This window comes from Plasmodium vivax, chromosome 14 (genome assembly GCF_000002415.2).
Source record: "Plasmodium vivax chromosome 14, whole genome shotgun sequence".
Taxonomy (NCBI): Eukaryota; Apicomplexa; class Aconoidasida; order Haemosporida; family Plasmodiidae; genus Plasmodium; species Plasmodium vivax.
In genome coordinates, this window is record NC_009919.1 from 1,655,424 (window position 1) to 1,681,480 (window position 26,057).

The following is a 26,057-nucleotide window of genomic DNA, read 5'->3' on the forward strand; positions in this document are numbered from 1 at the left end:
GGTAGCTCCTGTGCGGTAGCACCTGTGCGGTTACGTTCGTGTGAAAAAAATATCACCCCACTGCTACACAACTGTCGCAGAGCGGGGATGCAATCGGTACGAAATGGCTTTATCAGGGTGGCCAAAAGGTAGTGTAAAAAGTTGCTAACTTTTGTTGTAAGGAAGGTGCACAGGATACTAAATTGCGTCGTGAAATAGGTGACGAAAATACATGTAAAGGATAACTATTCCGCTGAATCATGCAATTGCACGAAATGGAATGGTTCTTTTCTCCTTTTCACGTTTTCTCAAAATGGCACATATGTGGGGGATAATTTTACCACATACGCATTATATACACATAAAGATGAATAATTATGCACAACTAATTTACAAAAATAAACGTAAAAATTAGTTGTTTTTATTTTTTCGTGCATTCATTTATTCCTTCATTTGAGAAATGCTCAAATGGTTTATACATGTACGCACGTAAGCACATATATAATGCCTACCAGTCAGTTTTTTCCCTTCGTTTTCATCTATATAAACGAGAAGAAGAGGGGAAACTAAAAATGTAAGTTAGAAAATTAGTAATTGGTAAATGGTAACTGGCAAAATAAAAAAAATTTTAATAATGCGAATGCAAATGGGTAATCCGCCATACCCTGCGCATTTGATGAAAGCTGCAATTTAAAAAAACGCTTAGGAAAAAAAATGATCTATTGCGTTTTTGCAAAATGCTGGCGTGGCACCATTTTTTTATTTCATTTTGCAATAGTTTGTCGCCTTTGCTACGCATAAGTTTGGTACGCATACTTTGCTACGAATACTTTGCATACTTCGCATTATTGTGCCATTTTCTTCTCAATTTTGCGCTACGTTTTTTTACGTTGCATTACTGTGTGGCCACCTTGCGGTCACTGCGCCGCACCTGCTCCAATCACTTTGTTATTTTTTTTTCATTTAAAAAAGGATACATATTGTGCATTACGAATTTTAATTCTAACCGGTTTGAGAAAAAGAACCCAGTGGAGCTTCCTTAAATGGAGAAGCGGAAAGGAAAGCAGCCACGAAAGCACGCCACACGCTCAATTGTACATTTACATATGTGCGCAGAGAAAAGCATGTATGTACCGTACCGTCGTGATAAAGTGAACACCTGCTTGCGAATATAAACTTATGCTTTCACGTACTTGTAAATATTTTATAACATTTTCTCATAATACATGTATTTTTGTACACGCATGAAATATATTACTCATTTGCAAGGGTACAAACAATACACAACTGCACTGTAAAAGAATTCGTTCCGGAGTTTTGAAATTTCCTGGCAGTGCGCATTGAAATAATAATAAAACGTATGAAAGGTGAAATTGCTTCCTTTAAAATAGATATAGAATTAAATATATATATAAAAAAAAAAAAAGAAATCGGAGTCCTTTTTTTCCTTCTTTTTTTTTTTTTTTTTTTTTTTTCTAGAACATTTTAAAATAATCTAAGTTAAAATTAGAACTATTTGTAACTCTTTTTTTATTTTGAGTTTAATCCAATCGGGTAATTTTTTTTTTTTTTTTCTCTTGTAGCTCCACTATGTTTCCCCCACCCCTCGCTCTACACGGGGAAAAAATGGAAATAAAAAAGGTTACGTCACATTTGTTCTTCTCTGGAAGACGTAATAATAATTATTTTATGTTTTTCCTAATCAAGCGTCTTGCGCAGGGAAAAAGGCGAGGGGCAGGAGTGAATAATGCAACTAAAGCGAAAAAAAACGAATAATAAAAAAAAACGACACGAATGAAGTGTATAATGCGATTAATTCTTTTACTGATTTAATGCCACTAATTCTTTTGTGCACTTAAAGCATCTATCCTATTTAGCACAATTATATATTCGTCGTGGCGCATTTATTAATTCGTACGCAAAAAATATACACGTGTTTCTAACCGCACCTGCTTTTTTGTAATGATATTTTTCCACTTTCATTTAACGCAGGGGGAAAAGAGTGTGTTTCCACTTATTAAAAATGCAATTGGTCGTTTCTAATTACATTTTTTGTTATAATAAAATAATACCATACGTTACAAAATGAATAAAACACGTAAAAAGAAAGAAGAGAAAAGGAAAAAATATATTTAAACATTTTTTAAAAAATGAAAAATAAAAAAAATTCTACTTCTAAGTAATTTACAAATTTCCACAACCACCCGATAATACGTCACTCATATTTACAAAAAAAAAAAAAAAAAATATATATATTATATATATATTTATATACATTTATATACATTTATATATATTTATATATAAATTTATATACACGTATAAAAAATGTAATAAATAAATGAATATACATTTAATGTATCACAATTTTTTGTTTAACTCAAAAACGTTTTCATTCGTTTAACAAAGTAAAATTCACCATTTTTGGTTAATTTATTTGGTAAAGGAAAAAACATAATAGTAATTTTCTTTTTTTCCTCCTACTTTCATTCCCATTCCCATTCCCTTTTTTTTTTTTTTTTTTTTACATGTATATCAAACGGACCAAACGCCACACGTTATTTATTGCTCGCACTGGGAAATGCACAGAAAGGTATGGGAACTCTCAATGACACAAATCTTCCAAAGGTAAGAAAAATTACGTTTGCAATGTTTGTAATTTTTTTAAAAAAGCAAATTGTAGTGTGCATAAAATGTTATTTGGCTGAGGGGCGAGATATATGAAAAAAAATAAAATAAAATAAAAATAAATTCTTTCAAAAAAAAAGAACAGTAAAAAAAATTATGAAAGAAAGAAAGAAAATAAAAGAGCAAAACGAAAAAAAAAAAAAAAAAAAAAAAAAAAAACCCAACATTATATAGTAAGTAAGGTGGAGTAAAACACTGAGCTAATTTTTTAAAGGGACACAATCCAAGCACTTAAAAACGTACTACTGCAACTGTATTAGTATGAGGAGCGTCAATAGCAATGCCAACATGGGGATATAATGCTCACTAAACGATCAATTGCTCACACCGCAACCCCTGCTAACACTGCCAATAGGATTTGCCACGTGGGGATTATCAAAATGATAATGAAATGCACAATTTTACCAAAGTTGGGAAAAATAACCGGATTGGCAGCTTTGCCAAGGTTGGATAATCCCCATAAATGTGCACAATTGTGATAATAGCCGCCGCAGCGGCAGTTATTTTTTTCCGTTGATAATCATTAAATTAAAAATAGGGAAAAAAAAAAAAATAATTATCGAAGCGACGATTCGCAGTGGCAATGAAAACTGAGAAAAATTATGTTGCGTAAATTTATCCCAAAAAAATGCAGTGCGGGGCGAAAGTGAAATTGTTGCTTAAACGTTCGTTTTGTTTTCCTTCCTTGTTCATTTGTTTGTTTTATTTTTTTTTTTTTCCACTTTCCATATCCGACAGACGATTGCGTAAACAATTTTATGCGTTACAGAGGACGGACGCGAAAATTGCAATTTTGGCGAAAGGGTGAGCAAAAGTGGAAATGATGGAAAATTGAGCATAATTGCGCGAAACCGGGCAGAATGCGCTGCTGCGGGGGGGGGAAAAACATATGAGGAGAGTAAACGTAATGCGAAAATGCACGAAAAGGGGGGAAAGAATGAATTTTGCATAACGCTAAATGCAAAACTGAGAAAAATAAAATTAATTACAAATTAGTAATTTAGAAATGCAAAATTAATTAGTTTGCAGAAACTGTAAATGGAACGTTCGCCAAAATTGCCAATCTGCGAATGCGCAATTGATTAATTTCCCCCACCCGTTAGCGCAAAAATTAATTAAATTAGTCATTTTTGCAAATTTCACCAAATGCGTCGAGTTCGCCACATTCACCATTCGTTTTTTTCCCTTATTGCGCATAAAAGGAGGAAAAGACATGATGTTTCGCCAATTCGTGCGAAATAAAAGAGAACATTTCCCCTTCTCAATTTGGTAACAATTCGAATGAACACCTTTTGGCAACATTTCATTTCATCTACGTTAGTTTTTGCCAAGTATTATCATTTGGCATATATTACTCTTTAATGGTTTTGCACGAACAGGGGGGAAATATTTTAACACAACTAATTTGTGCAAAAAAAAAAAAAAAAATTACTAAAAAGGAGAAAAATAAAGTCCGTAAAGTGTACATTGGAAACGTTTCAGTTATAAAAACAGATCGAATGTGATGAATATATCTACGAACAAATTATCAATGTGTGTTCTGCGACTTTTACAATTTTATTTATTTTCATTACAACAAATGGGTGCGCGTATGCCGATAACGATAACCTGTTAGGGGGGATTTTAATTGGTTACAAGTGATATGCACCCTCTCTGGGATGAAGTGAAAATTTATAAAAAAAAAAAAAAAAAAAAAAAAAAATTCCGGTAAAAATAGTAACGCGGTTAATTCAGCAGTTTATTTTTAAAAAAAATAAAAACATTTTAGCAACATTAAATTGTGCAACGCATATAGCACAACAATATCGTAGTAAAAAAAATTAAAAAAAAGATAGTAAAATAAAACATCTTTTTTTCCAAGAAAAAGGACCATTTAAAAGGAAAAGAAAAAAGGATAATCGTAAATTTTTGCCTTCACCAAATGCACAACCATACGATGGCGTGATAAACGTTCCGCATATGCAATAACCAACTTTTTGTTCTACACATTGTTGAGAACAATTCAATTTTTTTTCGCTCTTTTGGAAGAAGAAAAAAATGGAATAAATCGCAAATATTTTAAAAGCATTTTAAAAAGATTTAAAAATATTTTAAAAAGGCTTTATAAAAATTTTACCAATTTTTTATTCCTCAAAAAATACGAAAGAATCTCTATTTCCTTTTCGCAAAAACGTATATTTTTTTTTTTTTAAAGTCCATATTTTAGCAATGCTGCTTCATCACGCGCGTACTTTGCGTAATGTGTATTATGTGTAGAATTTCTCCCACCCCTTCACCTTATTGGTTCAAATAAAAATGTCATTTTGACGTGAGTATATATTTCAAATTTCTCCCTTTTTCGGTAGGGCTATAATTGTAAATTTTTGGAATGTACGAAAAAAAAAATAAAAAAAAAAAGAGGAAGGGGGGTGAGGGGGAAAGGAAAAAAAACAAATATGAACAAACGAAAAAAAAAAAAAAAAAAAAAAAATACACTATTTATGAGTGAAAAATAATTATTAAAATTGCATCTTCCTACAAAGTGACATGCGAAGAAGATTTTCTCCCATTTTGAAGTTTTTATAAAATGTAAAATGCGCAAAATGTACGGATTTTAAAACGAATTTTCGGCCTTTTCGGCATTTTTGACCTTTTCGACCTTTTCGCCCTGTTTTGAGCTTCACGCCTCTCAACAGATCGAGCCATTGCGCCCTGCTATGCGCCGCACACGAACACCGCGTAACGTCAAAACCGTTGCTTCTTCTTCCTTGAGGAATTTTCCTCCTGCGCATGCTTCTGTCTTTTGCTGACACTGTTATTGTTGCTGGCACTCTCACAATTGCTTTTCCTCTTTCGTCTTTCAATTTTTAACTCAAGCGAACAGTTGCTTAATTTTAAGTCCTTTTTAAATTCCGGGTTGAATACCTCCTTAAACGTAGTTGCTAACGGGTAGTCCACACTGTTTGTCGACTGCTTTAGCAATTCTTGAAATAGGAAGCAGGGCGTCATCCATTCCGCGTCCCCATCTTCATACGTAACAACGAAAAATGGATTTCCATGTTCGTCCTTTATTTGCTCCGTAACTGTCCCTACATATGTTCCATTTGTAAATTCCCTCTGAATTTTTGTGCTCCCAAGTTCAACCCCCAGGAGCGGGATGAAATTACTCGCTTTGGAAATATTTTCCAGCGTGACGTAGTTCCCCTTCTGGTCACCCGGCGCTTCTATTTCATCCAATTTTTCGCCTGCAAAATGGATGTCATTTTTGTCCCCCTTCTGGTTCTCATCTTTGCTGCGGTGCGCGTGTTGCTCGGGAAGCGGGTCAACGCAGGGGTCTCCACGTGGATCTCTACACAGATCACTGCGGGGGAGCTGGTCTGCCCCCCCCTGAGCTGTGCAACTACCAACATTGCCTCCCCCTTCATGTGTTTTCCCCTCGTCCGTTCCCCCTTTTAAAGAATCGCCATTTTCTCCACCGATCGTGTCGTTAGACGGCTTGGTACGAAGCTTCGACTTCTTCTGACTGCTACCCTTGTTATCTTCTTCATGAGGGCGTTTGCCCAGCGTGGAATTCACTTCCCCCCTCTTGCACGTATAATCGTCTGTGTAATTCACTTTGTTGTCCCATAACAGGGGAGGTGTGTTATTCTCAAAGGGGTTGTTTGTATCCCCTGGGCGCCTGTCACTGCATGGGGGGTCGCTCATCATGCCGTAAAATGGCTTCTGCGGTGGAAGTTTTAGGCTGGAACTGGGTGAATGAGCTTCTGCGCCGATGTCGTTGTGGTCGTCAGTTAGTGGGGGCCCCGCGATGACAGCGTGGATCTCGCCATGGCTCCCAGCGAGACCATCACCGCGACTCCCAGCGCAACTCCCACCTCGGCTGCTATAACTGCTGCTGCTGCAGCTCCTGTAGCTGCTACTCCCGCTGCGCGCGAGCTCCTGCACGTACGCCCCGCTGAGCTCCCTCTTGCGGTACTCCTTTATCGTGTTGGCCAATTCGCGAATGACTGACTGGATGCATTCGCTGGACGTCTTAAACATGTCTTCGTCGCCCAGCCCATCATTGTAATTAGCCTCAAAGTGCATCTTGGTAACTCTACATATGATGGCCTTAGCCAAGTCATTATGCTTGCTATAACAAACGGTGCACACGGAGAGCCTTTTTAGGTGATCGCTCAGTGGAAGACACGGCTGGTTGGTGCTCATTCCCCTTTCGAAATCTGTTAACAAGGGGAACCCTAAGATCTTCTTGCTCAACTTCATCATATTGCTGAAGCAGAGGTTTTTGTTGCCACCCGTGTTGCTGCTGCTGGATGCTGGACAGCTAACCGCGTCGCTTATTACACCGCCAAAAGGGGCACCTTTTTTTATCTCTTTTAAATTCTTCACGACATCGTTCGACTTGTTATACAAAATCGTTTCATACGAGTTGGAAAAGCTGCCATTCGTGTGTTCGGTAGAGCCTGAACCGGGGCTCCCTCCCCTACCAAAACTTGGGTCATATTTTTGTATTGCCAGGGTATGTTCATGTGGGAGTTCCTCCTTGAGCCCCTTCAACGTAGTTTCCTCTTCCGAACGGTGCACCTCCTCCTTGTGTGCAACTGCGAGGTTATTTGTTCCCTTTGTAAGGATGGTTCCCTCCTTGTGCGGAAACACAATGGGAGTACCTTGTTCCATCGAGTCGACCAGCTTTTCTATATATTTCCTATTTTCTAACAAATAGTTTATAGTTTTTTTCCTCAACTGCATGGTGTTCTTGGCCTTTTCGTCATTGACAAAGGTGTCTACCTTCTCCCTGCTTGCCAACAAATCATCGATTTTTTTTTTATATTCAACAAGAAGGTGCAGTTCAAAGCTGTTTTGCAGCAGGAGCTTCATTTCGTCTTTCTTAAAGGACAAATCTTCCCCCTCTTCTGCGTTTTCTAGAGAATTCATTTCCTTTTCGGTGCTCTCTAAATAGGAGTTAATAATCTCTTTGTTCCTCACCAAGTCGATTATATTTTCCCTACACTGTAGTAATTTCCGTATCTTGTCATACTGCTTAGCACAGTTAGGGTTGCCAGTCACTCCTTTGGATTCCTTCCCATCGCTACCGCACAATGGAGTATCGCTCGCTCCTGGGGCTAGCAACTGGGATAACTTGTTTGAATTTTCCACACACATGTCGCTAAAAAGATCGATCAGCTGCTTGTGGTTTTCCTTCTCCAGGTAGGCGAGGAACTCCTCCTGGTTCAGCACATTGATGCAGAATTTGACACAACTGGCGCAAAACCAGTCGTAATTCTCGTTCACTTCTGCATTTAATTTCTGCACACATGCTAGATGATAGATGTGGTTACAACCGGAACAAGCAATGAACCCGTGACTACTATCCGTGTTGACGCTGTACATGCAGATGTTGCACGTGAGGTGGTTTTTTATCAAATTGTACTTTTCCACGATGTCATCTATTCCAGTGAAATTTTTTTCCTTACAAAGATTTAACTTGCTCAATCTGTATGCATAGCTATTTTTAATAAACTCATTCAGGCAGATGTCGTTCACTTTTTCAAACCATTCGAAGCCAAAATCCGCGAAAATTTCTTCTCCTGTGTTTATTTCTACCCCTGGGATGGAGGTGAGAATGATGTGTGGCCACCCATCAAGGTAAACCAACTGCCACTCCGCGTTTATCCTAAAATCGTAATTGTTAAAAACGGCACATGTTTTGTAATGATTAACTAGCGACATTTCGTTGAACATGTAGGACGAGTCCACAGCGTAGGTGTAATTATCTGGCAGGATAATCTTATTGTTCATCCCCTTGGATTTCTTCTTCTCTTTGGAGTAACTGTGTGTAGATTTTTCACATGGGGGCGTGGCCAAATTGGGGGTGCATCCTCCTTTTGCATTTACACCACCGCTGGGAGGAGCCCCTTCTTGACAATTCTGCTCATCATTCGAAGCGGCTTCTTCGCTGCTCAACTTGGCCGCATACTCGCAATGGTCGCCGCCATCATAGTTGGCGATTCTCCCATTCGTTTCCCCCCCGTGGGGACTGCCCCCTTGCAGAGCACCCTCCTCGTCCGACTCAATCTCGTTAATAAAAACGACACTCTTTCTATCGTTAAAAACTTTCTTGTTGAAGGATAGGGCGAACGTGTACTGGTGCTTCTCCTGCGACAGCTCCCTATTGTTCGCCACATAACCAGTGTACTCTCCAAAAATGACCCGATCATCCGATGCGAGGATTTTTTTCCCCGTGTAAACGACTGAATAGCAATCTTCATAGTACGGTGTGCATAACCGCACAGGATGCTTGTGGTCCTTCAACTCGACAATCCTAACGGAGGGGTGAATCCTCCCATGCAACAACGTGTCGTATATCTCTTCGTACATTTTTTTATTCCTATTTTTATATATAGTATTATGGTGGTTGTCAAAAAAGGGGGCATGTATAAATGGAGTCCACTGGGTTCTGTTATTGGACCAACCACAACCAAAATATCCCGATTTTGAATTATAAAATTTTTTCATTTTATGGCTAAAGTAAGCTCTCTCAATTTTGGAGTCTTCCGATAATACTTGCGTTTTTACATGTCGTTTATTTCTCCTCTTTGCCACCTCTTCTATTTTGCAGAAAATCATTTTTTTTTCTTCTAAGCTTTTCCTTACTCCATCCATTCTTATCCTTTCTTGGTGCTTTTCTTGACATCTCTCTTTGTATTTTTCCTCAATTTTTTTTTCCTTTTCCTTTTTTTCCGATGCGTTGATTGCATTTCCGTTGAGTATATTCAGGTCGATGACTATTTTCCCTTCTTGTTGCAGTTTCGTCTTCTTCTTCGTCATGTACCTTTTATAATTCGAATCATCTGTGGAGTAGGACGCGTCGTCGCTTGCGTTGAAGTCGTAGTCCTCCTCCCCATTGGATGCGTTTTTCACGAGGGACGTTTTTTGATACACGTCGTATTGGTGACTCTCCTTGTCAGCTTCGTCCGACGCGGCGTCTTTCGAGTTTGGTTCGTCTTCCCCGGTGGGCATCTTCCCCTCGGCTGAGCATATGGTGAGCTTCGTATCGGCAGAGCATACGGTGAGCTTCGTATTGGCTGGGCTTGTCGCGTGCTTCGTTTCGGGTGAGTACACGGTGAGCTTTGTCTCAGCTGCGTATACGGTGTGATTCGTTTCGGGTGAGTATACGATGTGATTCGTTTCGGGTGAGTATACGGCGAGCTTCTCCGTTAAGCCGCCCCGTTCCCCCTCTCCACTCAACTTCTTATCCCATTCGGTGTGTTGCACGGTTTCACTTTGACTCAACTTACGGGGAGGTTCATTCCCCTGTGCGATTACTTCCAACGCGGGTGCATCTGTTTGTGGCTCCTCAAAATGACCACCACCCACGTCCGGTTTGCTGCCCCCCGGCACGGCTACCCCCGCATCGACCCCAACCGCCATATCCCCCGGGTCCTTTTTCTTGACTGAGCCCGATTTTTTACTCGAACCGGCGCTGTGTCTACTCTTCCTGCTGCTTTGCGCGGTTCGCCGTTGTCTGTCCCTGTTCTTGCTCAGAAATAAGTTTCCCGCAGGTGCGTTCTTTTGTATCAAATTATTTGTCACGGGGTTAATTTTCAAGTTGGTGGTTTTTTTACTATGCGCATTTTTGTGCGTGCTTTTCGCGTCTCCATCAATGGAAAAACTGTTGGCGGAGTCGCTAAAATGCTTCAGTTCGTGTTTGTCGAAGAAGCCTGACGTTTTGTAGCGCTTATTATCCTCGAAGGAGTTACTTCTGCTCAGTTGCTGGTGATGATTGCTATTACGATTATGAGTATGATTACTATTACTGTTACGATTGCTCGAGTGGCTATCCCCGTTGATGGAGGAGTCTTTACCCACATGCTGGGAGCCACTGTGCATGTCCTTCGAATGACCCAAAATGGTTTTGATAATTCTTTCATTTGACTTCCTACTTATGGAGGCCAACTCCGCTTTGTATCTGCTGACGGCTATTATTCCGTCCCTAAAGTTGGGAGGATTCACATTACTATTTTTTTGATTCTCACTAAGTAAGTCGTTTTCCATTTTCTCTTCCATTTCTTCTGTTATGTACTTGTTATCCTGTAGGTACATTTTCCTCTTCCGGTTATTCTGATCGTCCACATAAATATGTAGTACACTCTTTAGGCACTTAAAACAGTGGAAGATATGTTCAGGTGTTTTCCCATCATTTAATCGGTCCTTATTTAGCCTTTCTTTACTTAAAAAAAAAGAAACATATTTATACAGATTCGAATTTCTTCTAATTCTTAACCCATTCATAACTTCTTTTTTGCCTTGTTCTGATAGAAACGGTTTGTAGTTAGACCTCCCTAGGGCATTGCAAATGTCTAGGAAAAAATCGACTCCATATGTCTCCACATTGTAATAATACTCGAATTTCTTCCCTTTATATTCTTCGATTTTTTTTTTCGATTCATCACAGGTACAGTTAATTTTGTTCACATCGATGACTTTTCTTATATCTTCGTCAATCTCAAATTTGATGTGCTCCTTTTCTTCCTTTATTTCGCTCCATATTTCTTTGTCTGTTTTTTCGCTAAGCTTTAGCATGCTGGCCAAGTTGCTTAATATTTTCGATTCGTATTTTATTGGGGAGATACTCATGTTGGGACTTACCAGGATTGGAAGTAGAGGGGGTGATTGGAGAAGGGAGAAAAAGTAGAGTAGCGAAAGAGCTAAACTCGTTAGGCTCGCTTCTACACGTGCATACATTCTACGCACGTGTGCATATGCCTCTCTGCGCGATGACCAAGAGGTACGTGCTTCCTCTTCTGGTAGCACCTATGCGTCATGCGTCTAGCTTTTAATCCCCTTGTGGAACGCAAAAAAAAAAAAAAAGAAGGAAGGAAATTACCAATCAGGGGTAAACCACATTGATTATCCACTTATTAATGAAGAGAAATGAAGATAAATATGTGCGTGTATTCAATTAAAACCCCTTTCAAATGCAAAAAATGGGATAATCTTCTCAACCAAGATCTTTCATGCTGAACATGTCTGGGTTCTTCTCGAATGTATTTTTTGCATGAGATAGAGGGGGAGTAGTCTTCAACCTCGCACTCGTTTACTTAAACATTTGAGGACACAAACAATTCTTTTTATTCAAATAAAAAGAGGTTTGGATGAATGAGATACTACACAGGCATTCCCATGGGAAGAAGGGGAAAAAAAAAATTACTTAAGGAATAATCGCGAAGGAGATGCAGCAGCATGCAAATGCCGACAATGTGAAGTACTCTCTCCACGAGGTGAGTGAGCAAATGAGAAAAGGATAAAACCCCAAACGACTATCAACTGTTCGTGAATGCGTGACACGTTACATTAACGTACGATCAGGCATACACAGAAATATGAAAACAAAGTAATTAAAAGGGGGAGCGAAAATGGTTGCATGGGCAAGTTGCTACAAACGCTAGTGCTCACTATATAGACATTTTTACAGACACGCAGGAGGTTTATTTTTAATTAATTCCTAGTTGCGAGTTATGAAATGAGGAAAAAGAGCGAAAAAAAAAAAAAAGGAACTGCTGATAAATGGGTGTTGTGATATGAAAAAAAAAGGAAAAAAAAATTCTTCCCTTCTGAACTCATTTTATTCAATCCATGCGTACGTAACGTTCACGAGAGAAATGCAAAAGAATTACAATAAACGTGGTGAAACTGTTTCGACTGCATGAAGAACATTTTTGGGATGTATGTTGACACAGTTGGTGGAACGTAAAAACGGTGATAGTTGTTGTTTCTGTGTGGGAGAGGGACACACGAATTACATCAGCGTGTGATCAGTAGCAATATGCTTCAATACACCTTGCTGTGATTATGTGCACGTGTATTTGCATACTGGCATGTTCGCACAGACGTTCGTTCACCTGTACGTACGTGGGGGGCCGTTTGGGGTATGCGGCCTCTTGTATACACTGTAAATGGGAAAACGCGGCGCGCGCTAAGCATGCACGTGTAACAACAGAGGGAAACAAATTTATAAACAATTTAATTAAAAATGCGAGGTGTCCATTTTTTTTTTTACACAGTAAAAGATATGAATTTTTGTGTTGCATACGCGCGTAAATACACTTACTAAATGATTTGCGCGAAATGAGATATTTTTCTTCCCAATGTATTTTTTTACTGATTAGAGGAACACACTGCAGTTATTTTTTTTGGCGATGCTCCCATTTTCTTTCTGTTCTCTTCGCTTAGCGTTTAAAACTTTCGCGAAAGTGAGCAGTTGCAGGTATACTGTACAAACGGAAATATACTGTACACATACACGTGCGTGTGAGCGTTCGCGCATTTGCATAAGTCACGCATAGTGCTGCATTTGGCGTTTGCGTTCTTATGCATCATAGGGGCAAACGAAAAATTGCATGATTGTGCGTGAAGTTTTACATTCACACGAGCGCAGCAATTCGGGATATTTTGCCTCAAACATTCACATTTTCTTCATACATACGTGTATATAATATGTACATTATGTACATATATATGCATATGTTATACATGTATTTTTTTTTTCCCCCTTTTGGCGATAGTTCCTCACCAATCTGCATTCCGGCGAATTAAGGCAAAGCGTGCGCAAGAAATGTTTTATATTGGTTGAATGAAAAAAGGGGGCGGAGGAAAAAAAAAAAAAAAAAATAGCAATTTTGAACAACTGGGAATTTTTTTTTTTTTTTTTTTTTTTTTTTTTTTCTCAAAAAGGGGGATTTTCCAATGGAGGGATATCGTCCACCTGGTATTTTTCAAAACAGTTTTTTGTACAACTTGGTTAATTATTTTTTTGTTTTTTTTTTTTTTCCCCCTCTTCTATAGCTCACGTATAAGGCAATCTGGACTTAACTATTTTCCCTTTAGCATGTTCTTTCGGTTTATTTTACAATTCGTTGTGAGAAAAAATAGGGCTAGCCTTTTTGGGTGGAGCAAAATAACAATCTGGAGGAGGGGGTGTGGTGGGGTCTCCAAGTTGCACACACATTTATGAGATAAAAAAAAAAAAAAGGGAAAAGTTAACATTTTACAATTGAGAGAACGCGGTGGGAATTATTCCTACTACACCATTTAAGCGACCCCACATTTTAAAGGTAATTGATAATGGAGGAATAACTCACAACAGGTCTATAAAAGGAAAAAAAAAAAAAAAAAAAATAGCATAATGCTGGCGCCATTCCGCGATATTTTATTCCACTGTACCTTTTTGAGAAAATAAAAGAACTCACAGAGTTGCGTTTTTTTGTAATAAATAATTATTTCTTTTGAGGTAAATTATTACGCCATTGTTTTGTAGGTTTTTTTTTTTTTTTTTTTTTTGCGAAAGTACATGCATTTTTAAAAATTGAACACACTTTTGAGCATTTCTCCCACCTCGGTTTTGTGCTCATATTGCGGTGGGCACCCTGCCGTTTAGCGCGAGGCAACATTGCGGGGGGTAAAAATCAAAAGGGGCTAATTTCAGGGCCTCATAGAAGAGCGTTTCTTTCCTTGTGCAAAATTTTCTGTCCAAATGGTCACAATAAAATTACGAGAAAAGGGGAGTTTTTTCCTCCCCCTCGAAAGTGGGTAGATGGCCTGTACGTAGCTACGAAAACGTACGTATGGTATGCATGTGTATGCCCCGTTTTTTTCACCCTCCAATGAGTAAAATTAGCTGCATGGGGTGATTCGCGCCCGTAAAAATTGCCCAAACGGTAGGCACACAGTTAACATGCGTCACTTTAACAGAAAAATGAACATTTATGAAAAAAAAAAAAAACTGCCTATTTTACAACTACATCGTTATGCACATTTCTGTCTAGTGTATGTTCATCTCCACCCCCACTGTAGAACGAATGCGCACCTTTGAGGAGTGCCATTATGTCAGTCGCAACGGGGGGAAACATTACACGCAGGGAAGTAGAGTGTACCACTATTAACGCACCTCTTCAAATGTGAAATGTGCAACGCTTTTCTGTACCTATGTGCGGGAGAAGCAACATACACACTTATTTATTTAAATTACTCCATTTTCACAAAAGAATAGTGAGCATACTTGTTACACTCTAATTTTTTCATCTAATGAATGCGTAGAAAGGAACCATCACGCAGGTTGGAAGCTATGACAAAGGGTAGTAGTAACTGCCCCTATTTAGTAAAAATTTTGAAACGCATGGACGATTTGGTCGTTCTTAACTCTGCCCGATTTTCCTACTTGCTCTTTTGCATGTACATACACACTGTGGGTTATTGAAAGGGGGGAAAAAAATTATAGAACAGGCAGAATGGCTGAAAAGGGGAAGAAAAGAGGCTGGAAAGTGGCATAAAAAATGTCCACAGTGGCAAACATGACTAGAAAAGTTTTAGTAAAGATTTAAAAATCGTTTGCTCAGATTAAGGTGCACTCATTAGTAGCCCCTACCACAGGAAAGGAAAAATTCTTTTCGGCATCCTCCACAACACAGAAATGTTTGGAAAAATAATTGTTAGGGCAAACTTGTGATTACACACTAACCCGCTTGATGCACGCCTTTTGTAGGACCCACTAACATATGGTACTTAAGTAAAGAATTATTTTTGTGTTTTCCCTTTTTTATTCATTCCTTTTTAACTTTCTTTGTCCGTTGTGCGAATTATTCCACTTTTTAAAAGAAAAGATGAAGCGCGCTGTTCTTCTGCTTCCCTTTCTTTCCTTCTTTTTTGAGACCCTTTTCGGTCAAACTGGTGAGCAAAGTGCAAGAGGGCTGCACCCGAGCGACTGGGGTAAGTGACCATAAGCACTGCTGCGTAGGCGCCTTTAAATAGTTGTCTCTTCACCCTTTGCTGCGATTTTATTTTAGTTGGTACTACCACGCTAGGGGGCAGCCCGGGTGCCTAGCGTTGCGGTCAATACGGGGGTTCTCGAAATTTTGGAAATTTGGAAAAGCGGAAAAGTGGGGAAGAGGCAAAGCGACAAAATCCAGAGCGCTAATACGAACCTCCCTCTAATCACCACGCGCAAAACAGCTTCACACCCCCCGCGGCTGCTCCGTTAAGCGTTCCACGAATTTTGCATGTGCTTCCACACCCGACGCCCCATCATCCTCCCACACTTAGGTTCCCCCCCGAAGGTTTTCGTAGCCGTTAACAAACCCCGCACGGTAAATGAAGCTTCGCGCAGAGGGGACGGTGCCGATTTGGTGGTAAGGATTTTAAGCAAACTGTGTTAGACGGTTTGGCCAAATGGTGAAAACACATTTGTCATCCCAAGGGGGTGCGGCAAAAAGGGAACATCATTCATCGAGAAATCGTTTAACGTTTAACTTGGCAGGGAGCGAAGCAGCATGAATACCACAATGTTGTCGCCACGGGTAGGGCTTGATATTGCACACCCGTAAAAAGGGTTGCATTTTTTCGTGTAATTTATGAGGAGATCACCTTCACAAATCTCTAAACGCACCTTCACCTTTATCTTTGCCTTCACTTTCACCTTTTTCCTAATAGCGGAGGAGCTACTGCGCATTATTGCTGAGAACAAAAATGTAATGAAGGATAAAAAAACGAGCGGTGAAAGGGGTGCAAACGGTAGATCAGAAGGAAACCCCGAACGCCCACAAAAAAGCAGCATGTCTAATCAATCTCGCTCTTTTATTTGTGAAAAAAAAAAAATAAATTAATTAACGGCAACGATGGCGACAATTCTACTGCCTCACACCGCTCCAGATGCTGCTAGGAAAGGAAAACCCCAACCAGCACGGACTCAAAGCCGAATCCGAAATTATAAATGCAAACGATGAAAATGTTTTAAATTTGTTGCTAAACGGTGAAGAAAAGGAAACCAAAAGGGAAAGGAAGTATGCACCACCAGTTATACTAGTCCTTCCGCAGCCCCTAACCAGACAGTAAGAAGGAAAAAAAAAGGAAAGACTTAAAATGCTGCAATTTTCCATTAAAGCGTTAAAAAGTAGTGTAGCGGTTTGTGCTCACCTTTTGCTCTTCACATATTTTGAAATCCTTTTTTTGGAGAAATGCAAAAAAAAAAAAAAAAAAATTATTCATATGCCCATTACATGAAGGGAATTATTTTACTACGAGAAATATAAGCATCTGAAGGGGGACATTAAACACACTAACAATAAGCCTTTACTATTGAGAGTTTCCCATTTTGCGAAATTGGCAGGTAGAGTTACGTAACCTCTTCCCACACCGCATCTCCTTTGTGACAATAAAAGCAGATGAGACTATCGTTTTTTTTTGATGCACCCTGCGATGATGCACATGCATATGTGTGTGTACAGCAGATGATTCGAATGATCAGCTATCATTTCTTATTCACCATTTGTTCGTTCGCTCCATTTCTCCTCTCGATCGCCCCGACGCAAAATGGTGATGCACCTCCTGCCTGTTGCACCTGTTTAAATTTTCGTCCTACAGAAATTAAAAGCAAGAATAAGGCAGAGGCCGTTAAAGAGCTAGCCAGCGCGGAAAAAATGGTGGAAAAGGTAGCCCCTTAAAAGGGCTCCGAAATGACACTAATTAGTACCAACTGATTAGCAAGCAGCGTTGTAGTGCTAATGAAAAAAAGCTCAACAAAGGTGCACTTTTGGGAGCACTCACCCACTTCATTTAGCATGCGCGTGCTCATTTTCACATGCACATATGTATACGTGTGCATTTTCACAAGTGCACCACCAGGGTGAACGTTATTAACGAAGCGCTGGAGGAAATATCGCTCGGAGCATCCACACGGGAAGACGTAAAATAATCAGCGACAATTTAATACATATGAAATGGAAAAAATACGTTGTCAGCACAGCGGCGAGAGAGTGATGACCATTCCAACCATGTGCACCTGACACACATGAGCAGTGATGCACACGGCTGTAGCGGCGGCGCATCTGTGCATGCGTATACCTACGCATCTTAACACATGCCTGCACTTATGCACCCCCTGCCAATCGTTCCCCCCCACAATGCAGAAAAACATAAAGAGGCTTAAGGACGAACGAACTTTCTTAACCCAGAAGAGGCGCGTTTTGGTATGCTATTAAACGCACTTTAGGGCAAAGCAAAAGATATGGCTTAATTGTGAGGCATCTTCACACATGGTTGATTTTTTTTTTTCCTTCCCCCCGTAGAATAAAAAAATAAAAAAATTGCGATTAATAAATTAGCGGCAAAAAGGGTCTTCCTAAATTTCGCGGAACTCCAAACGTGTTAATTTCCACATTGGTTGGGGGTGATGCCAAAGGATATAATTAAAAAAAAAAAAAAATTGTGCAACATTTATGTAAAGCTTGTAGCCATTCGGATTGTGCCTACACGGCAATGCGCAGTGGCAACGTAAATATTGTCACGTTTAAAGAAGCGCATTTTGGACAAGTCTCCTTTTTGTTTTTATCTTAAAACTTTTTCCGGAAAAAAGGTAAGGCGGCGTTTTGACAACCTGTTCTGAGCAGTGCGCGCAAGCATGTGCGCAACGTACGATTACCCACTAATATTTGGACGTTTGAATATATATACGCACGCTGGTGCTTACGCATATGAGTGGCTTCTCCCCCTGGCGACTTCGCTAAGAGCGGCTTAAAATAGGTCACGCATAGTAACGAATAACGCTGCCCATTTTTCGCAACTTTTTTTTTTTTTTTTTTTCGTAAATTTTGTGTTCCATGCTTCGCCACTTGGGAAATAGGAATTTTTTTTTTTTTTTTTTATGCGATTATTTCCTGCGTTGTTAAGAATTGCATTATGGGTTAATATGATTCATTAATTTTCTCAAAAATTGCAAAGATGATTTGTTAACTTTTAAAGAACTAGCTATCGTACTAGTAAAACGGAATTTCCCCCTTTTTTTCCAGTACGTTTGTTTGCTTATTTTCCCCCCAATTTCTCATTACGAAGTTGCATTTTTTTGACATACCGCTTGAACATACCCCCGAAGAGGATACCTCCCATCACTTAAAACGGACATGAGTCAAAATGCCTCTGAATGTAGTAACCCCAGCAGGTACGCTACTTAGCAGTGCTTCTATTCTACCGTTGCTTCGCTTTATAGGATTGGATATTTTAAGCAGTTCTTTGCGCGAGGGAAAAGCAACAGAGCTGGTCCTCTGATCGATCGTTAACTGTGATTAGTCGGTACAGGACCACACAGCTTAGGATGACTCATTTGGACCTCTCCGCAGTTACCTCCGTTGATTATCAAATTATTTGCCCCTTTTTTTTTGTGCAGATCCGAAGGACCCTTCGATGATATACAAATTTAATATAAATGAAACTTACTCTGGAGACCTGGAAGGAATTCTCGTTTTATGCTTTTTAGCAATTCTCCTTGGCGTGTTTTTCAAGGTTTGTTGGGGCACCTTGGCGGGGATAAAATGTTCCACTTGGACATTTCCCCATGGTGTCAGCAAGCGAACTAATGCATACTCAAAGACGTACATGTCTGCATATGCACGTGCACATTTGCGCCCCCTCACCCCTTTTCTTTGCCTCCCGCAGGTCATCGAAATCATTTTTGTTGTCATCTTCGTGCTGATTTCAATATTCCTAACCGCGCGGAACGGAGAAATAAACATCGTGTCGATACTGCCGATGATAATGTAAGTCTTTTTACCAACCCATTTGAAAGAGAAGCGATGTATGCTGGTCAGTGCTTGCCGCCGCATGGTGGTGCATCTTTCGGCGATCACTACACTGCTTTGCGGAGCGCTCATCCCTTACTGTGCATGTTACTTTCCCTCCTCAGAATGGTCGTGATGACGTCGGGCATGACATGGCTTCAGCAGAAGAACCTCAACAAAAGACAGTTGAGCAAGTTCGAGATTTGATTCCATTTTTCGGAGGCTCACCCTGCACCAGGCGCGTTGTTTTTTTTCCCCACCGTGTGCTTCTTCTTTTTTTTTTTTTCGTTACCATTGGTACTTCCTCTAACTTCGCTGATTTTTTAAAAATCATCACAAAAAGGTTTTTTTTATAAACGAGCTCTTTTTCATTGTCGCTTTATTTTGCGCGCCTTGGTTGAGAGGTATGCACATGCAGGTATATTCTTTCCCAATTCATCCCATGGTGGCACTCCCGCAAATGCACAATAATGATACCGCGTATGCCTACCTACTCCTACTGATGATGGCAAAGCGAAAGGGCAAAAGTTCAGTTATTCACGCCCAAATTGGGGCAGGAACGTTTTTTTCCTCTCCGACGTAGAGTGCCACAATTCTCCCTCAATGTCGTAGAGAGGAAAGATATTTTTCAAACTGCTATTTCGCTTCACGTTGGAAGAGGTAACATTTCGGAAATGTCTTTTCGATAGCGCCAAGTTATGCTTCATTTTGGACGGTTGCATGAAGGCGCTTTTCTTTTTGGCCGCGAGGGCAAGGTCATCCGATTGAACTGAGTCAAAAGAGGTGCGCCCCTCCTTACTGACTACATCATAATGGATCAATTTATTATACATTAGTTTGCTTTTTAAAAAGTTCCCTTTACCATTTGTGGTGCGGCGAGTACTTCCATTAGTGTTACCGTTAGTATTACCATTAGCAGCGTTATGGCTAACCTCTTCTTCGCGCGCTTTTTTTGCGCCCTTTTCGCGAGCTTCCTTCACCTTCTTTTTTGTTTCATTCGATTCGATATACTCAAATGAGAGGTCCGTGTGAAAATTTCCAATTTTTACACCTTCAGACGGCAACTTGTCCGTGTTACTGTCGGCATTCTGCTTAGCCTTTTCCTTTTTCTTCTTCAATTTATCGCATGTCGTTCCTTTTTCACTGCTCGTGTACCCACCCACGATGTCTTCCCCGAACAGGTTCAAGTCGTCTGAGCAGGCTATCCTTATTCTGTTTTTTTTTTTTATCTTTACGCTTTTTTTCCTCCAATTTTTGAAGTCTTCATTTCGCTTCATAACTAGTACGTAATTTCTACGAAAAGGGATGGTCCAAAAAAAAAAAACAAAAAAAAAAAAAGCATTACAAATGTGATAGGCAATCATATGTGCATGTCGGCTGATAAGTGCGTCTAACACGCATTAGAACATGCACGCGGAGTCTCTTTTTAAAGAAATGGTGTATTACAATACAATCTCTAGGAAGCCCTCCCGTTCGTCCAGCTGCGGGTACAGGTGTTTCCCTAGTCTGCTCAGGAACTGCGAAAGGGGGGTTATTTCGTTTATCTCAATTTTGTTCTGTTCACTGGCGTCTTTCCTCGCGCGTATGGAAGCGTGTCGAAACGTGCCGAAACGTGCCGAAACGTATCTGAACAGGTCGAATCACCTGCGCCGGGTGCTCGCCTTTACCCATTCGCTGGGACTCCCTTACCAGTTTGAAGTAAAAGTAGGTCAGTACGCCCTCGCCCAGGCTGGTCTTTTCCACGTGCGCCCGTTTATACAAAACTGCGAAGAGGAAAGGTCGGCTATTTTGTAGCATCTTTTACTAAACGGTGTAATTTCAGGCAGTCAGTACTCGTCATAGTAAAACAATTTGGAGTCACCACGATGCTTCGATTAAGTTAAGCGTGCGTGTGGGCCATTACCTTCGGTGAACAACCTCTCCGCCGTCCTCACGTCTAAGTCCTCCTGCGCTGTGCTTTCCCCATCTCTTCGGAGCAAATAGTAGGTCGCCAAAAAGTTAGCACAGAGCCGTTTGCTCATTACATACTCGGCGGTTCTGCAACATGGGGGTGGGGGGAAGTTACCACAATGAAGGTGATTGGAAGTTTTTTTTTTCTTTTTTTTTTAAATTAAAAACGCCTCTCTCAAGCATAACACCACCAACGATGGCGCTTTTAAAAATTCCACTGAAACATAATTGCAGTGTGTAGAATGTGTGCACGCGTGACATCTCCCGACGTGCGCTTCTTTCCCATTTTTCATTTTTACTCGCCACAGTAGGTGCTGTATGCGGAGAAAACTTTGATCAGCGCTGCCTCTTCCTCCCCAGGAAGGACTAGAAGTCCTGCGTTTTGCGAAAAAAAAAGGGGGGCGGGGTTAACAGTTATGCTATCTGGTGCAGGAAAGAAAAATGAAAAGGAGGAATATCCAGGCGAATTAATGCATCTGTCGGGGGTGCATAATGGAGAGGAAGACATGCCACGTTTACGTCGCTGAGGTAGAGTGTTATATCCGCCCCATTGTTATCACATTATGGGGGGGGTATTCTTTTTTGGGTTTTTTTTTGCCGTATTGGAGTACTAATGGTGCAGGTCAATGCGGGTATCTACTCCCGCGATGTTTTTTCGGGCGACCAACTTGAACGCATGTTCGTGTACACAGAAAGAGCAACCCCTTCATGTGCTCGCGATAGTGCATCCTCGCGCACGCACAGGGACGCTTACATGCATATGCGTGCTGTTTTATATGTATCCCCTTATGGTTAAGAAGTGGCACCTCTCCTCTCTCCCCTCCCCATTTGCAACGGTTGCGCGCGCAAGGCTAACTGCACGGGTATTATTTGCTCACCAAAGGTGCACATTTTTAAAAAGACTTACTTTTTAACTTTAGATACTCATTGTCCAAAATTTTCCACTTCATATGTTGCATGTCTGCAGTGGTTACGTCTTCCCTGTGAGATGGCGCTTCCTCTCCGTTTTTGCAACTGGGGGGGGACTTACTCTCCTTTAGATCGGCCACTCCTTTTTCATTGTGCAATTTGTGGATTTCATTTTTCAGGTGAATAATTTTTACCCTTTCTGCCTCCAGTTGGTGTACATTACTTTGGCCCATATTTTCGATCAGCTTATTTTTCTCCTCGATGATTTTCAAGGCATTATTTATTTCCTCCTTCAACCGTTTGTTAATGTCTTCTTTGTGGACATATAATTTTTCAATTTCTTTTATTCTTTCCTTCATTTCTTGTTCGTCTGAGGTTGTAGCTTTGTGTATGTGGGGGGTACTCGTATGGTTAGTTTCGTCAGGAACGTCCCCATTTTGCTTTTGAAATTCACCTCCTTGGCTAATGTGCTTATCCCATAGAGAGCCCACTGCCTCGATCGCTGTGGCCACATTTTTTACCTTCACTGAAGTGTCACAGCACTGGTCAACCATGTCGCATACGGCGTTGGTGCCTTTGTTTTCTTTCCTCACCGAGACTTGTATTCCCACGCTGTACTTCTCCTTGTGGGTGCTCATCTTCGAGTTGCACAAAGAGGTCAGGTGTTTGATTAGCACGTTGAGCTGCCAAGCAGGGGTGCGGTGAGGTGAGCAAAAGTGGAAGGAAAGAATTGGAGGAATGGCGAAGAGGTGCATATCAATCTGCGAGCATACTTTTACGCGTTTTTCTCACTCTCAGGTGGTAATCATCCATTGAGCAACCACACCAAGTGTGCCTCCTTTTTTTCCCCCCCCTCCGTAACCACCACCATTTGTAAGGCACCAAACTGGACGTACCTTTTCCTGCTCCGTCATGATTAATTTGCGAAATAAGTACCCACTCAGTTTTTGCAATAGTTGGAAGAAGAACCTATATTCTGTGACAGACGGGGGAGAAACAGACATATGAAAAAACGCATACGTGAATGATGAGGGAGAGGTACATCTAGGGGAAAAACACCTCCTTTCCTTCCCCCAACACCTGCATGCTCTTTTGGTAGCACTCAAAGGATAACATAAGTAGCCTTTTAAAGTCACTCCTTCACGTTGGTGGGTACCTATGTAGCCTACGTCGGACGGTTTGGACGACTTGAAAATGTAGTACAAAATATTTTTGTTCCTATTTTTCGGCAGCAGGTTGTATTCGTAGCACTGTAAAGAGGGGGAAGTAAAGAAAAGGGGGGAAAAATAAAAAGAGCTTCCCATGTCAGGTGGTCCTGTCACGCGGGGGGAATCGCAAACGGTTAAATTGTCAATATCACGGGTGATGCAGGGGAGGGGGCAAAAATCACGCACATGTATACATACACATAGGTATAACCCCGTAACTGCTACACCAATTGGCACTGTTGGGCCCCCCCAGGGTGGCCGCGAAAGGCGGGAAGATTCTTTTTTGAACTTTCCTCCTTCCTTTCCCCCCCTTCCCTACCATTTTAACAAACTCGTTAACGCCCATGTAGCCATTTATAGAGTACTTATTAAAAATATTTTCGAGTGTCCTATTTAGCTCATAACTCAAATACACCGCAGTGCCGCCATTTTCTGGGATTAAATACGCCTGGTCTGAAATGTACTTTTGCGTTTTAATTTTTTGCACGGTTCTGAATTTCACTCGGGGAGTTATTGGTTCGCCTTGATTTATGCACGCCATTTTGTTCTATTGGCTATGTTGCTGCGTGGTGTTTTGCTACATGCTGTGTTGCTACACGCTGCGGTGCTGCTCTCTTCAAATGTAGGTCTCGTCCCCTCCTTGCGCTTAACTGTAACGCTAGCTTTAAAAAAAAGTTACTTAAAAAGAATTGAAGCTAATTTTGCTCGAGTCGTAACTCATTAGTGACTTATCCGCGCATCCACCAGGGGGGAACTTAAAACGGCTTCAAAGGGTAAGCGTGTTGCGGCGCGCCACGGTGATGTCACTGATTAGTTGCGATCCTTTAGAGGCAATCTTAACGCAGGAAAAAAGAAAAAATTATACAAAATAAAAAAAGTTAAAAAGTTAATTTCCACCACATGAAGACGCACAAAAAGTGTGCACTAAACTTTTGCATGACCCAGTCATCAATTTTTTTTAAAAAAGAGTGTCCTCCCAAATGGCTAACAAAAAAAAAAAAATTGGAGGATGAGCGAAAAAATGTAAAGGAAGCATACGTCCACTTAACAGTGTTGCAAAGATTGTCTATAAAAGTGCCATTTGTGAAAAAAAAATTTTTTAAAGCGTGTATTTAGATATATACGTGTATATATAAAAATATTTGTCTGTTTTTTCATCCACTCATTCGTTTATGTAACAGTAAGAAGCTTCGTGTTGGCATGTTCACTTAAATGACTCGGCGTGGGGGCAGACTTAAAACATGTTCCAACTGGAATCGCCACTTTTGCTTCATTTTGGTGTTCTCCATTTTTTTGCACTTATGAAGACAGCCTGCAGAAGTGCAATTCGCTCAGAGTGACCATTACCCTTTTTGTTTTGGCATCCTATAATTTGTGTAAATTGGGAATGTACGTGCATGTATACATGAGCATATATATACACACCTATATATGCATTTTTTTTTTTTTTTTTTTTTTCAGTTTTTCCCCATTTTTGCGACTTCTCAATTCGTTAGCAGTACAGAGGGAGAAAATACAATTTTGTTAATCTGTTTTTTCCCTGCCTCTTTAAAACTGCAATGTAGGAATAGCTGCGCACCGAACTGCACCTTAACGATGGCGTCTGTTTATTCTTTTTTTTTTTTTTTATCCTTTTTTTACACCTTTTTATTCTGCTGTGTCCGAATGCTTAACCCCTCGCGGTTACCTTTTGTTAAGTTTTCTTTTTTCCTTTTTTTAGAATTATAAAATATTCGCAGCATTGTGCGAAAACGACCTCGTCGAAGAGAGGGAACAATACAAAGAAAAGCTATGGCCATGCATAAAGTTTGGCAGAAATGGGATGTCTTTACTCATGTCTACCGTTACGTGTAGGTAAAGAAAACAGGTTGGTCAACAATAAATTGAGCTTTTACTGTAAAATAGAGGGAACCAAAAAAAAGAAAAAAAACGGGAGGATGGAAAAAAAAAACCTCAGTCATGCCCACACTCTTGCAGAATTTTACACCTTTTCCTACAAGTAGCATTTTTTTAATGGCATAGTACAATGACTGGCAGATCGATAACGCAATGTGGAACTAAAAGTAGCCGTTTAATCAACAAATTGGTCACTTCGTCTTAGCTTAATTCTTTTCTCACATTTTTACCGCTCATCCGTTTGACTGCTCATCCGCTTGACTGCTCTTCCGCCTTTCCCCCCGGTGTTCTTTCCCCGCGATTTTGTTCCGCTCGGCTGTTCTGACTGCTTTGGCTACCACCGTTTAACTCCCCAAGGGGCAGAATTTCGCATACCAAAAGGTGTTTTGCCTGATTGGAAGGCAGAGGGTTAAGTGGCTTCCCCCCTCCTGGTTTCACTTGCATATTCATTACACACACGCCCACCCGCATGAGGGATTACACAATTTTTTGCAAATTTTTTCGGCACCCCAAAAGGGACAAGCAATCGCTAAGTGTATGCAATAAAATTGCGTTCACTTTTTTTCTACTGGGATGGATCCCACCGCGTTGTGAGAAAGGAATAATGTTAAAAAGGGAAGAAGAAAGTCATCTACCTATGTGTCCCTTTTTTTTTCCACATGCGTAGCTGATTGAGCTTCGGATTGCTAAAAAGGGAAATTTGGTAAAAGTGTAAAAAAGGAACGGAGCTGCACAAAATTAAGCGCATGAAAGCTCCTCAATTTTAAGTGCTGTTGAAAAAACAAAGCAGAAACAAAACAGAATGGGAACAGAAACAATGCGTGAAAAGCTTAAAGAGGGATAA

The 26,057-nt window shown here is 40.4% G+C and overlaps 4 protein-coding genes across 4 annotated transcripts, besides 13 other annotated features; 2 read left to right on the forward strand and 2 right to left on the reverse strand.

Moving 5' to 3' along the window:
- Positions 1–4,733: 4,733 nt before the first annotated feature.
- Positions 4,734–4,757: a microsatellite.
- A 155-nt stretch (positions 4,758–4,912) lies between these two features.
- Positions 4,913–5,012: a microsatellite.
- Positions 5,013–5,391: 379 nt separating this feature from the next.
- On the reverse strand, positions 5,392–11,283 carry PVX_123685 (hypothetical protein, conserved; the record flags this gene model as incomplete). The annotated part of the gene is made up of 1 exon (XM_001617249.1): positions 5,392–11,283. The coding sequence occupies one exon, from the start codon at positions 11,281–11,283 to the stop codon at positions 5,392–5,394; it is 5,892 nt and encodes a 1,963-aa protein (XP_001617299.1).
- Positions 10,301–10,322: a microsatellite.
- Positions 11,284–11,454: 171 nt separating the features above from the next.
- Positions 11,455–11,507: a microsatellite.
- Positions 11,508–11,798: 291 nt separating this feature from the next.
- Positions 11,799–11,838: a microsatellite.
- A 3,146-nt stretch (positions 11,839–14,984) lies between these two features.
- On the forward strand, positions 14,985–17,678 carry PVX_123690 (hypothetical protein, conserved; the record flags this gene model as incomplete). Its single annotated transcript, XM_001617250.1, has 9 exons — positions 14,985–15,411; positions 15,745–15,830; positions 15,959–15,998; positions 16,132–16,169; positions 16,351–16,529; positions 16,704–16,807; positions 17,062–17,129; positions 17,312–17,383; positions 17,607–17,678. The coding sequence occupies exons 1-9, from the start codon at positions 15,306–15,308 to the stop codon at positions 17,676–17,678; spliced, it is 765 nt and encodes a 254-aa protein (XP_001617300.1). The 5' UTR covers positions 14,985–15,305.
- Positions 15,944–16,125: a microsatellite.
- Positions 16,004–16,183: a microsatellite.
- Positions 16,222–16,399: a microsatellite.
- Positions 16,450–16,764: a microsatellite.
- Positions 16,952–17,016: a microsatellite.
- Positions 16,987–17,150: a microsatellite.
- Positions 17,679–18,355: 677 nt separating the features above from the next.
- Positions 18,356–19,587, forward strand: PVX_123695 (hypothetical protein, conserved). Its single transcript, XM_001617251.1, has 4 exons — positions 18,356–18,634; positions 18,860–18,975; positions 19,129–19,229; positions 19,376–19,587. Exons 1-4 carry the CDS (start codon positions 18,607–18,609, stop codon positions 19,455–19,457), a joined length of 327 nt encoding a protein of 108 aa, XP_001617301.1. The 5' UTR covers positions 18,356–18,606; the 3' UTR covers positions 19,458–19,587.
- A 196-nt stretch (positions 19,588–19,783) lies between these two features.
- On the reverse strand, positions 19,784–23,858 carry PVX_123700 (hypothetical protein, conserved; the record flags this gene model as incomplete). The annotated part of the gene is made up of 10 exons (XM_001617252.1): positions 19,784–20,019; positions 20,161–20,543; positions 20,697–20,767; positions 20,940–21,013; positions 21,154–21,287; positions 21,500–21,575; positions 22,108–22,792; positions 23,006–23,085; positions 23,266–23,359; positions 23,637–23,858. 10 exons carry the CDS (start codon positions 23,856–23,858, stop codon positions 19,784–19,786), a joined length of 2,055 nt encoding a protein of 684 aa, XP_001617302.1.
- Positions 22,164–22,186: a microsatellite.
- Positions 22,736–22,765: a microsatellite.
- Positions 23,859–26,057: the final 2,199 nt, after the last annotated feature.

Bases quoted from the DNA above. Each gene is read 5' to 3' on its own strand.
- PVX_123695 (XM_001617251.1), top strand. From the start codon at position 18,607: ATGCCTCTGAATGTAGTAACCCCAGCAG. The intron at 18,976-19,128 runs GTTTGTTGGGGC...TGCCTCCCGCAG, and splicing joins TCCTTGGCGTGTTTTTCAAG to GTCATCGAAATCATTTTTGT. The intron at 19,230-19,375 runs GTAAGTCTTTTT...TTCCCTCCTCAG, and splicing joins TCGATACTGCCGATGATAAT to AATGGTCGTGATGACGTCGG.